The 17,374-nt window shown below is 38.1% G+C and overlaps 1 protein-coding gene across 3 annotated transcripts in view; it reads left to right on the forward strand.

Annotated features, from left to right (window-relative positions):
• The window catches only part of BLNK (B cell linker), an 85,269-nt gene that overhangs the window by 43,908 nt on the left and 23,987 nt on the right, over nt 1-17,374 (forward strand). For 2 of the 3 annotated variants that reach the window (XM_053984303.1, XM_053984302.1), the window contains exons 2-3: nt 12,015-12,080; nt 16,873-16,929. In XM_053984303.1, coding sequence (XP_053840278.1) covers nt 12,015-12,080; nt 16,873-16,929 — 123 coding nt within the window. The remainder of the gene's footprint in view (nt 1-12,014; nt 12,081-16,872; nt 16,930-17,374) is intronic. The other variant, XM_053984301.1, reaches the window with a different exon arrangement.

Below are 17,374 nucleotides of genomic sequence, written 5' to 3' on the forward strand. Positions count from 1 at the left end.
TTTGAAACACCTGGATACCCCCTCGTGCTCTGTGACCTGTTGACAGTGCAGTTGACTTCCTAATACCACTCCTGTCTGCATGGAGCACACATAGGTGGTTCAGAGTTTGTACTGAATGTTACATGATCTAAATGGTGATGTCAAAGACATACTTTTCTTCATATGTTAACATGCAATACCAAGGAATGTTCCTGCCAAACATAGTTTCAATTTATGTGATTATAGTTTGCATTTTTAAAGACAGCTTTTTTTAAATTTCTGCTTTGTAGCAGTAGAAGTTAAAAAAGCACTACTGTTGAGTCTGAGAGAGGATCTTTTGATTTTTTAAGTGTAGACCTGAAAAACTAGATATTATGTGGTTTTGCTATGCTCAACTATTCTCCATGGGTGTAGTTGAGCCTACCAGATGTAGCTTTTTATTGCATTAGCAAATCTTACATCAGATCTGAATTCTTAACATGTTCCATTTGTTAAGCTTATTGCAACAATAAGAACTATAAAAGTTCTTATATGACTGTCTGCCTAACATGTTGTGGTATGTACATTATTTGCAGTTAAGCCACTCAACTAACTTCAGTAATAGTTGGACAGGAATGCTGGAACTTCATGGAATTTTGGTATTCATTTCTATATAGTGTTTCTTATAAGGCATGCACAGTATTATACAAATACTCCCTCAGAGTACACTGTGTGTTCTAACTGCTTCCTTATAGTCAGGAAAAATTAATTCAAAGGCTTGGTTATTTACTGTGAGACAAACTAATCTGGGGTGCATAAAAGTAACTTGGTACTTTGAATTGTTGCCCAAAGAGTGGAATGAATACATGAGCAGTAGCCATACTGCTATGGCAAGCTCTAGTGTGACTGGATTTCAGACTGAAGTTCAGGTAAAAAAAATTATGCTGCAAACATACAGAAATAGATGCACTCATGATCAGGGACAGTAAGCAGCATGGGTAATGGGAAGTTAGCAGCTCAAAAGAAAAGTCTGCACAAACCTTGCAAACTCTTTTGTGGTTTAACTTCCCTAGACCATAAGCCTATGATTCCTGGTATTTTAATTTCTAGCTACTATATGTGACTGTGTCATAGCATCTCTTCAGACTTGCTGCATTTTTTTATTATGACCACAAACCTTAATGATGACCTTCTGCCCATAGCTGGCTCTGCTGTGTGGCACAAAGTCCTTGTGAAGGCATCATCACCACTGTGGTAATGGGCAAACGATGGCACAAACCAAAGTGTGCCACATGCCTTCACTTGCCTAAGGTCATGCAGCCAGGAAGTTCCAGATTGCAAACAGCCTTTTCCAAGAGCACAGTTTCATGTTCATTTCACATGACTTCATTAATTTGCAGCAGTCCATCTCTGCCCCCAGCAAAAGCAAAGGCTTAAAATCCCTATCTCCAAGCATAATGCTCATTTAAAAGGAAGTGGAAATAAACTGGCAATTTACTTTTCTCAGGTTGAACAAGTGTGTCTGGGGTTTTTTTGCAGGATTTTGTATTAGTCCCACTTGTTAAACAGAAGGGTTTAGGTCCTAATTCTATGAAAATCAGGAGGGGTTTCCTTAAGGCCTAAATGTCTGTTGCCTATCAAACCTGGAGGTGTTTATAGTCTTCACTAATTTTCTACTGGTAGCTTGGCTGTAACTGCTAGGCCTTTTTCTTTAACAGAGGATCTTCTGACAATATGTCTTCTTGAAAGTGTATAGTAGAAAAAAAATAATTTGGGATTGAAATTTTATTTATTATCTCAAATTCCATCCTACGTATAGGATGCTTTACCATAGGGAGCATTTACTTTTGGAGAAAATGTTTGGGAGACATCTGAATATTAGTTTTGTGCTGTAAGAAAATATTTTATTATAGTAGTTCTACTAATTCCTCTTAGTGGTAGCAAACAGTCTTAAAAACTTAATCTGCTTTTTCAAGGCAAATTTTAACTTAGTTTATTGCCTCAATGAACTTGAACAGGACAAAAGAACAAAAATAAACTCAAGCAAGAAATTAACTGGAGTTTCAAAGTAACATACAGAATATTCCCCATGACAAAATTAGGCATCAAAGCCCACATCCAACTGCAACATCTCAACCTCTCATTAGTTACATAGAGTCCAGAGGAGAGGCTATGCAAATGATAGAATCTTTCAGTAGTTTGGGTTGAAAGGGACCATCCTGTTCCCATCCCTCTGCCATGGGCAGGAAAACCTTCCACTAGATCAGGTTGCTCAAAGCCCCATCCAACCTGGCCTTGAACACTTCCAGGGATGCGACAGCCACAAGTTCTCAAGCCAGCCTGTTCCAGTGCCTCACCACCTTCACAGTAAAGAATTTCTTCCTAATATCCAAACCGGTCTCAGTTTGATGCCATTCCCTGTTGTCCTGTTACTACATACCCTTGTAATCAGCTCCTCTCCAGCTTTCTTGTAGACCCCCTGCAGTTACTAAAAGGCTGCGGTAAGATCACCCCAGAGCTTTGCCTTTTCCAGGCTGAACAATCCCAATTCTCTCAGCTTCACTTCAGCTCTTCTACCTGCTCTGGTGTTCTCCTCTTTCTAACAAAAGTCTAATCTGCCCTGAGGACATAACAGCTGTGAAGGTCTTCTGGTCTTTGCCACCCATTGTCACCTCCTGTCTCAACTTCCAGTGTCTCCTGACAGCTTCCCACTGCACCTTACCACTCTGTGGTGACAGCAGCTTTTGTGGCACACCCATGGGTAAGCCCAGCAAAGTGTAGCCTGCACGTAAGGTCACATGAAATCCCAGTTCAGTGATTTGCAGTCTTCAAAGCTGAGTTTCACAGGCACAGGGAAAGGAGGTCACCAGCTGCATTTGCCGTGCTGATGAGCACAAACAGAAGTTTTTTCTGTAGGATTGTTAGGTCCTGTTTGCCATAGAAAACACAAGATTTTGATTAAAAGATAAAGTTTTATAATCTCTATTTCCTCTAGTTTTCTGTCAGCTTAAATAGTTCATGAATCTCTCTCTCATCTCTGGACTTTAGAATGAAATGAGATAGGAAATGCAAACTTCCCCAAATACCACTGCAAAAATCCATTCTTTCACTCAGTGTGACTTCTCCAGTCAAATCCATTTTCTTCTCCCTCTGACCTTGCCTCAGCACAGCATAGCCTCCATCCCATCTATATTTGTCCTTCTTTATTCCCTTCTCTGTGCACAACCACTTCATTCTACCATCCCTTTAAAGCTTCTTTTCTTCTTTCCAGCTATGTCACCCAACCTGGACCCTGGACTAATCCTCAGGATAAAAAAACAACCAACACAGCCAAACTTGAAACACATTAATTTTTACAAGTCCAAAAAAAAAAAAAAAAACAAAAAACAAAAAACACCAAAAAAAAAAAAAAAAAACAAACAAAACCACCCACAAACTGAAGGGGGGGGGGGGAACCAAACTAAACCACCACATAGGATTTATTCTCACACAGAATTTCCTGCCTATAATGCTGTTTATAGAAAAGTATGTTTAAGTATGATTGTGATCTATGTGTGTTTTAAACAAAAATATGGGCAAAATGATGCAGTATAATATTGAAACTATCAAGAGATGCCCTACTTTAGTCTCTGCAGGCAAACAGCAGTGTAAGGGTGTAATCTGTTCACAAGATCAGCTATGCTTATCTAGTACCTATAGCTGCATTCTACTTGTGCTGGCAAAATTACTAAGTCATTGGCAAATAAAATACGTTCCAAATAAATAAATAAATAAATGTTCCAAATAAAATAAGGCCTTGTAGTGACACTGTAGTTCTGCTAAAATAACTGTCCAGAGTAGGAGCATTTGTCAGCCATTGCAATGACAAGTGACACTGTCCTTGGCCTGCAACTGTCAGTTACTCAGCAGAAGCGAGTAATTTAGATTTGATCTAATGACATAGGAGGTTTTTTTTGTTTTGTTTTTTAGTAAAATAATAAATTATCAAGAGCCAAGCAAATAACCCAATAAATTAATTTTCATGTCCATGGGAAAAAAACCAAAATCCCAGCAAACGTGGCAAAACTCTTTTTTTACCATTAGTTCATAAATGTATCCCACACAGCTGTGTAGAGTGCTAGATATTAAATCATAATATGATAATGCAGTGATATGTTGATTCCAGAACAAAACAGTTTTGTGTTTTACAGAATAATTCAAAATCTACGTACTGCACAGGACATTAAAATGTGATAGATGCTTTGCTTTTGGAAGGCAAGTATGACAATCATAAATTGTTGCAAAAAAGCCCCACTGGAAAACCGTATTAGTTTATATGCTCAGCAGACAAGGGAATTGAAAAATTGATGGAAAACAGTAGCTAAAAGGGACAGTATTTTCCTATTTGGCTCTAGGGCATCATCTTAGATTTTTGGTAAACTGTAAGAGGCAATGTAAATATGTTTGGTTTGTGCCAGCCATAATAAATTACTGAGGAGTAAGAGAAGCTTGAAAACTCTATTAGCATCTTTATCCTAATCAGTTAGTATATACATTTTGAACAAGTTTATTTTCCACACATAAGCAAAGCCAGATGTGCAATGCTACAAGTTTATGACCTCAACATAAATTACTACACAGTAAATACTTTAGAAATAATTGAAATAATGTATTTTTTATGTAAATGTAAAATGTAAATTATAATGAGTACATAATGTACTCATATGTAATATGGGCAATAATATGAAAAACATGAGTATATGTTTTTCAAGCTTAATTCAAGGGGAAACCAGGTGATGTAAGCTATTAATAGAAAAGGCTATACCATGTGTCTAAATGTTTCCTTCCTACCTTAAAATATGGATGCTGTAGGCATCTCTGCAAGAAGCACAGAGGCAACAAAGTGCTACTGAAGCTGTAGCTACATGGCCAGTTGAATTTGGCACAAGTCTGAGCTGCTGCCAAAAGAGCAGGTCCCTTTCTTCCACCCTCCCAAGGCCCCTGCTCCCCCTGCCCCTCTCTGCCCTCTCACTGGCACTACAGTTCCAAGGACCACGTGACAGAGCTGGGTCTGATCCTGCTGATGTCTAAACTGGCAAAAGAAAAAAGAAGTTAGTTTCCCAGCTGGAAGTCCCACAATTCATCATAGCTGGGGAAGCACCGAGGGCAGAGAGGAGCGGAATTTCCCCTTTCAGTGGCAGCCCATGTGGGCTCCACTAAAGTGGCATAGGGACCAGCCAGGGAATTTCTCCAGAGTTTTAACAAAATTTGATTGGCTTCAGAACAAAACAAACAAAACTGATCCATTAGTAGCCTCCATTAGGTCCCTGTCAGTGCCACCCCACATCTATGATGGGTATAATGCTTCTGTAGCTTGAGCAAGAACACTTTCAGCCCAAGTACAGCAGTGTTTGTCAGTGGGAATATTCTGGGTCCATACCAGATCCTGTCTTTATTCATTTCCCTACCATGCCTTTCTGCTTCCTCTTCTTGTTGAAATATAAAAGCCACTTAAGTCTTTTAAATTTCTGCCCTTGTTCTCCTTCAGTGACCAGGCTATAAATTACTAATCCTTCCTGGAGCTACAGCATTCAGTTTTAACTGGAACTGTATTTTAGAGTAGCCTAATGGGTTGAACTTCCTCCTGCTGCTTGAAAACCTTCCAGAAAAGTGGAGTAAGTCTTGTGAATGTGGTTTCTTTGTGTAGTTTTGGTTTTGTTTTGGTTTTTAATGCATTAATTTACATCCAGAGAGCTGGTACAAAAAAGAGATCAGTAAACAACAACAAAAAAAAAGGCTCAAAACAGAGCAGGTCAGTTACAGAACAGAAAACATAGCTTACCTTTTTATGTCAAGAAGTGACATGTAATAGTCACTTACATATTCCTCATTATTTTCTGTATTCCCTGTAGTGTCACTGTTACCCATTTGGGATAAAGGGGAGAGCAATCTGCATAAGAGGGAAGAGGTGTCCAAATCTTGGAGTTTTTGTTTGTTTGTTTGTTTCCATGCAAATTCAAATGCTTGGAAACCTAGAATGGATGCAGAACTCCCAATCACCCCAAAGTACTTATACTTTTTACTTTCATCTTAGGCATGATTTCTGTCAAGAATGTATTATACCTTTACATGCTACATTTTTTATTAGCTCAGTGAATATTAGTACTTACCAGTACAAGGAGGACTGACAGCTTTTTTGTAAAGATTACGTAGAGGACAAATGAAGATGAAAAATACAATCAATATTTAGCCTTTCTGTGCCTCTGTGTGTACCATGTAAACTCACACCTGCTCTAAATACGGGGTTTGCCTTTAGGCAAAATAGTGGATAATTCAAACGTGAGTAGAACAGGATGTTTCTGAGACTTAAAAAAATCAACACTTTTGTCAAAATGAATATAAACTATTGTCATTTCCCCTTGTGCATCTCCCAAACATGGGTGAGAACAATTCCTTGTTTCTTCTTCCTCTCAGATAGGTAGCTGTAATTGACTTCTCCCAATAAGCAAACCTCTTTGAACTTTTCTTCACATCTTTGAGATAGCTTTACAGATAAAGATCAAAGGCTCAGTGCCTTGAATGGATGGTTTGGTGCCACAGGTTACCACCTCCAGTTCCAAACTTCCTCTTCTCCCAACAAGAAAACCATTGCAGGGGGTGGATAAAACCCCACAGTGGGTGGGGGCTGTAAGGCCCTACCTTGGACCAGTAGCTACTGAAGTGGTTTATCTGACTGCACCTCAAGGATTCAGCTGTCTCTCTTACACGTTTTTATGCATCTTACACATATCTCAGCCATTGAAAACACTAATTCTCACCCAGGTGGCTGATTCCACATGGCATTTCCTTGCAAAGGACTCCCACTCTTGCTCTTCCAGGTAGAATATGGTATAAGGGTGTGTGTGCATGTAGAGATCTGAAGCACCTGAAGGAGATCTAATGAGGAATTAGATGGTTTCTGTATTTGGTATTACTTTTTGCTTTCTACTGAGAAATTAGAAGTGAAGTCAAAGGGGGTAGAGTTGTTTTATATCATTTAATTGCATTGTCTTTGAGGCACAAAAGTGACAAGTAATATGAAAATACATCTTAGGAAGATACCCAGTTCACCAAAATCCATGTTCTTCCACAAAGACCATGGCAGAAGCATTGCTTTCATGGAAGCCTGGCATAGGAAAGGTGGTCCTTTTCTAGTTTGTTAATTCAGTTTGAAAGATATTTCAACATAAGAGCTTCATGCTTTTCAAAATCTCAAGTGGTAGTTTTACAAATCCCCTTCTAGGTAAGCAGGTTCTCCCCCCAAAAGGAAGCAGGAGTCTTCCCTTTGTCCAGAAACAATAATTTTCTTTCTTAATTTGGTCACCTGCATAGCTATTCATAAAACTGAAGGATAATAGAAACACAAAACAAAGATCAGCTGGGAAGAAGGTGGTGGTGCTGTGAGAAGTCATAAAGGAGAGGTCTGGACATGCTGTTCTTTCTTTAGTTCATGCTTTAATGTGGGTTTTTTAAATTAACAAAAGTAGCTGTAATAATTTTTAGCTTTCTGCTTTTTGCGTTTTGGTTTGTATCTTCTAATAACTTAGCTTTTATTCTCCAGATTTCATTATAGTCTTCCTTGCTTTCTATTTGTGGTTTTTCCTGTAAAACCTTATAGCTGAGGCAAGTGCGTATTTTTGGAAATTTTTTGTTTTAAGTCTAAATTTGCACTTACTGAATTCCATTCTAGGTTTCTAATGCCAAGTATTTAAATTTGCCTGAAAACGAACCCAAACAAACAAAAAAAACTCTGAAAAACATTTTTTTTGTTTTAATGTGATCTGCCATTCTTAAGCCAAAAGTGAGTACTACACCTACCCTCAGTCTTACTTAAAGCGAATGGACATAGTAATCTTCAGAAAATGTGACTTTCTAGGCCTAGAACTACAGGCTGTCCTGTCAGTGAGAAACAGATATACCCAAAAGGTGTAAGAACTTGCAATTGGCATGCAAATTTCCTGATTTACAGCGTGTTTATTTTTTAAATTATTTTTACTATTTTAAAACCAATTCAACTTCATCAGTTAAAGACCTAACTGATGCGAGGAGGAGGAGAAGGAACATACAGGTCCCTTAATGCTGAATGTGTCAATATTGCTTGTAAAGTTGCCCTAGCCAACCTGTCAACATGTCATGTGCAAAATTCTGCTCTTCTTTAACTAAAGAAGCTGGTTTGTGAGTACTGATGGGGATTTTTCAAGAGGCAAAACAGGTAATTCAGACAGTCCTGTAAACACCAGAAATGTAAGAAGGTATAATTTTCATGCCCTAGATAAACAGAAATAGGTATGCTTGTAATACAGAAAATTTCCTGTAAATAACTTAAAATTAGTTTTTGTTTTGCTACTAGTCCTCACTGATGCTGCTGTCAGCCCTGTTTCCAAAAACATTACCAGGACCCTCTCAGCTACAAGTGCTCACAGCCAGACACCCTGAAGCAATTGTGTCCCCTGCCCACTCCAGAGACCCTGCAGAATCCTCCTGCAGTGGGCTGTGGCTCCCCTGGACACAGCACAGGTAAAACACTGCCAGCCAGCGTGTGCCCTGGAGCTGCAAAGCTCTGGGTTCACTGAGATAGCTTTACAGAAAAAGATCACAAGCGGGTGAGCTGTGCTGCTCATGCACACGGTGATCTCTCCTGGCATGCAGGAGCAGGGACAGGTCCACTGGGGAGCCACTCATGCTGACTGCTGTGAGCCTTAACACACATACCTACAGAATACATACTGGTAAATGTCTTCACAGATTTATAAACCTCATAAACACAATTTCTCAAAAACTAGTCTAAATGGTGGCAGAATTCCATATTACACAAATCTATCTGAAATTAAGACATACTTTTCTTTCTCAAGTCTAGGGACTCTGTACCTCATCTCACTTCTGAGTTGAAAACTTGTTACACACTTTATTCTTCTTCATTTTTCTCTTTAAAAACTATTTTGCCTTTGGAAAGCTTTTGTAGGATAGTGTGCATGCAAAAGAGCCAAAGGCTTCCAGGTGATGTTTGAAGGTGGGAATGTGTCACAGGCCAGGCCTACCCATCATGCTCACTTCATCATCACATATTTCTCATAAGCTGAGCTGTGACCAGATCAAAGAGAGGGTGGGTTTGTTTTGTTTTATTTTATTTTATCTTGAGGCAGCTCTACCACTCCTTGAGTGCAGCAAGGTATTTTGTCACACAACAAATCCTTCTTTCAGGATGTATGGTATTTATAATGGTCAAACTTTCCACCTTCCTTCACATACGTATCACAGCTACTGACCCCTTTGTCAATAAATCTGATAATTCTGAATTACTGGAGTTTTTAGCCACAAAAATAGCAACACAGAGCTAAAATGTGTTTTGTTTTAGGTTTCTGTCTTTTTTTTTTTTTTTTACTCCTTCCAACATGTAGAATTTCTAATGTATTTGTAAGAAACCTGAAACTTCTTGGAAGCACCTACAGCCAAGACTTCCAAACTTATTATCTGCAGAACGTTGAAAATCTACTGTGTGCCATGAGATCCTGATCAAAGGGTCCCATCCAGTCTATACAAGTTACAATTAAAATGGATCTCAAAATATCTATTGCTGAAATGCATTTTCAAAGATTAGCAGTAACACACATTGCACCTTTATCTGCAAACCTGATTTTGCATAAAAAGATCCCAAGCAGGTTTAATGAAGAGTTGGAGCTTGTAGTTAAAGAAGCAACTTTAAGTTTTACCTCTTGATTATCTTTAATTATATGCAATGCAAAGTAAGACAAGCATTACTCATTATTTTTATTTACCATGCTAGCTGATGGAGGTCCTTGAGTATTTCTAGTATCTGCTCATCCCAAGAGAACACTAGAGAATAAACATTAGTTGGTGACGAGGTCCTGACTCAGTGTTGTGAAGAAAGAGGTTGTAGTTCTGCACGCAAGGGCTGCCTGCAACTGGGCCTGGGAGCTCCCATTTCCTGGGGGTTCTCAGGGCTGCTGCTCTGGTAAGGTCCCCTTTCAACAAACCCCTTTACTTGGAGTACAATCTCAAGTATTTGAGAGCCATACAACATGTATTTTAGTACTAGTCAGATACATAGATTCAGTCAAAACTTAGGTGTATAAATGCCCCTCTGTGCTTCACTTTCCTCATTGCTCTGGAATGGCCTTTGGGACTGGGATTGAGTGCTTTAAGATTTGGAGAATCCTCTTGCCATGGACCTTTCCATCTGCCTCTTATCTTTTCTTCTGTCTCTCTAAGATCACAAATCAGACAGACAGCTCTTTCTAAAACTTTTCAGTTATTGCCTTTCATATGGCCTGGCACTTCAAGAAATTTCAGCCTCCAGCTAACTGGACAGACTGGTTTTTGCAGCTCGTTCAACATCATGGGTGGAAGGAGATTCCACTTGAACAGGAGATCAGCTGTGCTTGATGACTTCCTACACTTTCCACTTAGTGCAGTGGTTATCTGCTTACTCTCACAGGCTTCAGACAAGTTAAAGTCTCCAGAGGCAACAAACAAGTATTTTAAACAACTCCTACAAGAGCTGTGTTACTTTAAAAGGTGAAAAAAATTCACACTAATGCATATTAGGTACCTCTCTAATTTATCGAAGTTGTAATTAGAAATCTAAATGCCTCCATAAAAAGAATAAGGAATAAGAGACACAGATTTTTAAGAAATTTGACTATGCAAAAAATGGGAATGTTTTCATTTCAGCTCATCTGCTTGGAAAAAACATAATAACAGCACCACTGCCTATGATTTCCTAATTTAAATGCACCATTTTTTAATAGAAATATGTAATAAAATTATCTTTTAAACTATAGCCTCATTCAAGACTCAGGAAACATCCGTGGTGCTCTAATCAATTCACCTAAATATGATCAAATGAAAAGCAAACTAATTCTGGTACTTGTACTAATCAATTTTGTGTTGGATCTTATTTGCATGCATTTATTTTAGCAAATACATGACAATATAGAATAAAAACAGTAATGTGAAAAAAGCCCAGCTTTTTAAAAATAAAGTAATAATTTTGCTAATATAAAGATATTCGTGTCAGTGATGAGCAATAAGCAATATTCAGATAGAAATCTACAATTAGATTTTTGTTGGCGAGCTCTGACAAACAACAAAAGAAATTTAACTGATGCTGACATCCATCCCTAATTGAAGTCTGGCAAGCCTTTTTGAAAGAAACACAAACACTTACAACCATTCTCCCCAGACTAGAACTAAACCATTTAGATATCCTCTCATTCTTTTCATTCCTCATTACTTTTCATTTATAGACACTGCCAGGTGCCAGCTGGGGCACAGCACAGAAACAGCAAACTGCAGATGATGGCTATTTCTGATGTTTCAGGCAGAACCAGAAGCTGAATCTGTTAAGAAAAAAAACCCCAACAAATACAACAGAAAAGCAGAAGTTCTTCTGAGCTTTTCATCTCAGATTTAATGTATCTGGTTAGTTGAGATAATAACCCAAGCTGCTCTTATAGGTGTAGTATGTTGTTGTTGGAATTTTTGGAGCATTCATATACTTGAGAGAAACGTATACACCTGTTTCTCACAACTATAAGTAATTCATTTCTTTATATTAGCAGATAACACTGTATCATTTTGCTGTAAATTAGCAGTTTGAGTTTTCAGCAGGAGTTAAAGATGTGCTTGTGAATTATTTGTCCATTATTCTCTTTACATTTAAGTGTCCCATGTATGGCCAGAAATGAGAGGGCATCACCATTATAGCCTTGTAGTGTTGTAAAGTCAGTTCTAGATAAAATGTTAACATTTAAATATTCAAAACTATTAATTTAGGCAAAGATTTTTTTTTCCTGATGCACTTACTCTTAAATTGATTGTTTTTACCATATTTAATTGTATTTAGAAGGATAACACAAATAATGCTAAAGAGGTCTTTAAAAGGAAGGGAAACTTCATGCACAAATGATTTAACAATTAAACTACTTATTGGAGACATAGTGAGTATATTTTTCTTGATTTATATTGATGTTCAACCACTTGGTAATATAATGCTGGCTTTGTTTAATATCTTACAGGAAGCTTCAAAAGATGGTGCATGACATCAAGAAAAATGAAAGTGGGATAATAAACAAGTTCAAAAAGTAAGTTTGCAATGCCAATCCCTAGTTTTATCAGTGTGGGGAAGTTTGGATTATGAGCATAGTGGTGTGTGGTACTTTAGTGATGGGACCATGTCATTCCACAGGGATGCACTTCAGTAGATATACTGAACATGCAGATTGTGTCACGTGCATAAAAGTATTATAAAATATTCATGTGTATTTATACATAGAAAGAAATTCCAGTAATTTTGCTTCCTTGTCAAATGAATACATTATTCAGTGTTTCCAGACAAACATCTATTTAAAGCAATTAGCTATTTAGCACACTTTTCTCAATGCAACAGCTCATTTGCATTGAAATTCCATTTGGATGAGATTTTCTTATTCAGATGTGTTTCTTTACATGGGTCATTGGCAACAAAAGTATTAAGTACTTTTAGAAGTTAATTACAATGCCTATCTACAGCATTTCCAGGACAACCATGTTAAATTCTGGAAATGCAGCTCTTGTACATAAAAGACATGTGGAAGCATTGTTTTAAATTGTTTTTAAAGAGGGACCATGATGGCTCAGCTCAAGGGAAACAGCTCGGTGTATCTGAAATGATCAGTCAGCTGCTGGCAGCAGCAGTAGGGCCCTGCCTGGTTTGGCTATGCAGGAGCTCTGGAGAGCAAGGCTGGCTCAGCTCTTGCCCCTGCTGCCAGCCCAGGCAGGGCCGGAGCTGCCAGAGGAGGGGGATACACTCCTAGGAGCAGCAGGACTGCCCAGCTCTCCTGTTCCCCAGGCAGGAGGAGTAATCTTGGCCTGCAAGCCCTCCTTTGTGCTCTCATTTCCACAGCTGTGTTTCTGCCCACAGACCTTGAGCAGGCTCTGATGGTAGAACACCTGATCTATCAGATAGATTTTTTGAGACAATTTTTTCCTTTACTCATTCTTTCTCACTCTAAGATTGCTGCAGTTCACAGTTTATCACAGCCACTTGCTATACTCACTTATTTCCAAGCAAGCACAAAAGGAGAGTTTCCCATAAAATGGCCCTCTTTTAACTACTTGTGGTTTTAAGTTAATTTGTGGTTTTGTTTTTAACACAGTGACCACTGTGTTCACCACCCATCTACAAAAAAACTCATTTTCACCTGGGACCAGCTCACTGGGAAGAGCTGCTAGGCTGTCCAAGGCTTTTGGTGGGGGTTTGGAGGGGAGGGGGTTAGAGGTTTTCTTATAGTTGTTGCTTTTTAATAAAGGGTGGCTTCCCACTTCACAATAGTAGTTTAATTGATAATGCTCCAGTGGACTCAGTTCAGAGAGGAAAGATGACAGAAACAACAGAGGCATCTAAGTTTATCATTTGAGGCTACAAAGTGTGTCCCATAGTACCATGAATTCTGTTGTTAATCAGTTGCTCTGATTGTGTCCTTCCTAAAGAGTAAGAAGGGAAGTAACATGGACCAAATGTAGCAGAAGCTGGGAAGGTCATCATTAAGTGTCAAAGATTGCTACTATAGAACTGTAATTCTTTGATTCACTCAAGATTTAAATATATATATATATATATATATATATAATAGAGCAAACTCATAAAAACTCCAAGTATGATTGCAGCACAAAGCTCACATGTCAACTCTCCCAGTTATAAAAACACAAACTGAGGTATAAAAGCATAATAATATTTCAGATGTTACTATGATTCATCTGAGTCATAATAATCTTTTCTGCAGTTATGAAGATCAGAAATTCAGTTTTTAAAAATTGAAGAATATCTGATATTTGACTGCACATGACTTCAGAGTTCAAGTCTTAAACACAGCACATAATGAGACTTGCAATAAAAGCATGAGTTCACAACAGATCAGATTTCCTATATCCTATAAGGATATGTACAAGAGGTGCTAAGACTTACAGAATTAGAGCTGGCTGTATTCCTCACTATGCAATCTTTGGGGGCTTTTTGTTTGACTGTAGATGCTTTTTCTAAAACATGGTTATCCAGATGATCACTACTTCCATTTCAGTTAAAGGATTGTTTTATTAAATATCAAGGTTCTAAACATAACTGAAACAGGAAAGATTTTATTTAAAATGGGCTTTGTGTAGCATAGATTCATCCATATGCTAGGAAAGAAAATAAAAATGAAACCTATTATAAGTAGAAATAATTTTAGAGAATTCAAATAGTGTACTTGTATATCTGAAGCCTAAAGTTATCACCCAGATATATACTGTAAGCCTCTGCTATACAAATTGAAAGAATTACCAAATATTCATGAAATTAATTAGACTTATTAGCAGTATTTGTTAAAACAATTCTAAAGTCTGGATTGGCACTTGGTTATGCAGAAATGTAAAAGGTCTTGCATCAGGACTTCTGCTCTTCAGTCTAGTTTGTCTGTGGTGTGCAAGTGGGGAGGAATTCATCTACTATCCATGTGTGTCTTAAAGGTCTGTGGAAAGCAGGCTGAGCAGTCCTGGTAACAGGAAAGAAATAGAAAGGTTGTTTTTTCATTGCTTAAAAGTTCCTGTTTGTTCTGGCAGTAAAAATATTGGCCACTGCAGGATAGCTGTCACCTGCTTGCCCTTAATCACATACAAAGCTGTTTACAGCCCTGAGTCCCAGCTGCTGTGCAGATCACTGTGTCAAGGAGGATTATGTACTCAGGTGTAGCAGCAATGAGTGTAGCCAGCACTGGATAAACAATGAGAGCTGGGGGCACTTTTTTCACATTCACATCCTTGGTAATACAGAACAGGGAAGCAGAGAAATCATAGGTTTCAGGATGTAGGATGGTTGCCTATGTGTGAAACATGCTGTAAAGACAGCACTCATCTGTACATCATAAGCTTTAAGCCTCTAGGCTTTGTTCAGTGGAATCCTGGCTCCGCTGAAGTTGGCATTAAAAGTCACACTGCATGCATAGCAAAGTCAGGACTTCACCTAAAGTTTTGTACATGCTGACCTACTGTATTTAATAAGAAACAAGTTGTTCAGTTTATTCTCCTTGTTGTAATATAACATCCTTCACAAAGCCATCAGAAATCATGCACTTGTACTCATGTTTCTGACTGCACACTAGCCAAATGTGTCCAATTCTTGAACATTTGCCATGTGACCTGGAAAATGGAAAAAAGATGCTTTACCCAGCTTTTTAGTTGGGTAAGTCTTTGCTTCAGATTTGTGTGGCCCATTTTTCTATACCATTTATAATTTAGGCAGTAACTTTGGGCAGAAAAATAGCTGTGTCACTAAATGTCTCTTCAACCTGCATAGCTACAACTAAAAGACATTCATGACCAAACTCTTGGCAGAGGGAAAAGCAGTATTTTATTAAACAAACAGTGAGAGAAAGTACCAAAATCAAGCTGTACCATACTTAGAAAAATAAAACAGAAAAAAGTATAATTCCTAATTTTAACTGTTATGCTGAAGAACATGAAAATTACTGTGTAGCTGAATAGAATGTTTTGAGTGTCAGGATTTTTATTACTATAGCTGCCATAGCACATTGTAAGAACATGTGTGAAAGCGTAGTAATAACAATTTCAAAAAAAAATCCCTTTCAGTTTGTCTTGTACAATTGCTGCATAATTCCAAATGTGTAACAAGTTATTGTTATTGTATTCCCACTAGGAATACACAGTTCAGAAAATCAGATCTGTTTGCATCACACCTTTTGGAGCTCTGAAAATGTTTCTGGCAAAGTTCAGTTAATTTATTGTGTAATCACAAGTGTGATGTTCTAGTGCATGTAAAGCTAATACATACTATAAATACTCAACTCAGAAAAGATATGAATATAATTTTTGTAAAAACTATTATGTTAAAATGGTTCCTAACAAGGGAGTGGACTTTGCACAGACTGAACAATACAAAAAGCAAAGGACTTTTGAAAACAAAGTTTTCAGGCATATCTTAAATGCTGGGGGAGTGAGCAGAAACACTAGTAGGGAAATGCACCCGTGGGAAAATTTAAGTGCTACATGTAAAGGTCTACCAATATGTATGCTTGGTTCCTTTTCTGGATGTAGCCTGTAAAAACAAGTGCTGCTAGAGCAAAACACCCTGACCTCTGCTGCAGTTTATTTGAAATTTTTTCACTTAATGCAGGAAAACAAAAATGTGATACAAATTCTAAGTAATATTTGCAGCTCCTACAGGACCATATATGTTAGAAAAGTTAAATACATGCCTAAATGTTTTGTTGGATCAAGCTCAGCATATTATAAAGGGAAATCTTGGAATACATTGCTTTAAAATGGAATAATTTATTCTCTTAAAAGTTGATCTGAATTTCTGTACCCTGCATTTTGTTCTTATGTGAGAAGCATCTACAACCCATTATATGAAATGTCTCAAGTGCTACCTGGTTATTTGTTGAAGCTCTAATATATGTACTAGGATTAAATACATTTATATATGCATGGTCAGTTGGATGGCATTTGATTCTTCCAGTCCCTTCTCATTAACTTCAGGGAACAGGACAGAGTCAATTGCCATTCTGCAAGGATCTGTGTGGACAATGAGGTCAGAGTCTGCAATAGCTGGATAACCACGCCTTGGCGTAGGGTTGTGTCTTTTGATCTTGCGTTGTGGTTTGCACATTGGATACAGTTCTAGCTCCTGTAAAGTGAAGCTCCAGCTGACTTCAGAAGAGCCTGCATTCCAGTTCTGGCAGTCAGAAAATCATACCAGTACTGTGAAAACTTCTTTTTAAGTGGATTTGAATTTTAGAATAAATAACATATTTGAAAAGATTCTAGCAAATATAGATGTGGCCATGAACTGTTTCAGCTCTGTGACAGAAACATTATTTCTTTTCTTCTATTGATATTCAGGTTCCAAAATGAGCAAGTGGCCTTAATTTGCAAAACTGGGAAAGATACTTGGGATCGGTATGCTATTCCATAGCTGCACCATGGCATGATAGGCTGCTTAGACACAGACCTCTGTTCTTACCTCGTGTGCTTTCGTTATAACATATTTACATTTTCTGCCAGGGCCACTGCCAGGAATTACAGGGCCTGGTACCAAGTGTGGAAGATTTCTTCTTAGCAGCTTAGAAATATGTTGTATTGCTTAAGCCATGTACTTTACACCATGACCCAGACAGCCTCTTACTGTTGCCTCTATTTTCCAAGTCTCCACCATTTCCGAACAACTCATGGCAGACATGTTGCAAAATACATCAAGAGATCTTGGTCTCCCCTTCCTAAGATGTGAGATGAGCCCTGGCAGTGGCCCTGGGATTTTCTTTCTAACATGGCTGTGCTAACCTGGACAGAAGACCAGAGCAGAGCTGTTGAGAATGCTTTTTAATTTACTGTTTGTCCACTAAGT

This window comes from Vidua macroura, chromosome 8 (assembly GCF_024509145.1).
Source record: "Vidua macroura isolate BioBank_ID:100142 chromosome 8, ASM2450914v1, whole genome shotgun sequence".
Taxonomy (NCBI): Eukaryota; Metazoa; Chordata; class Aves; order Passeriformes; family Viduidae; genus Vidua; species Vidua macroura.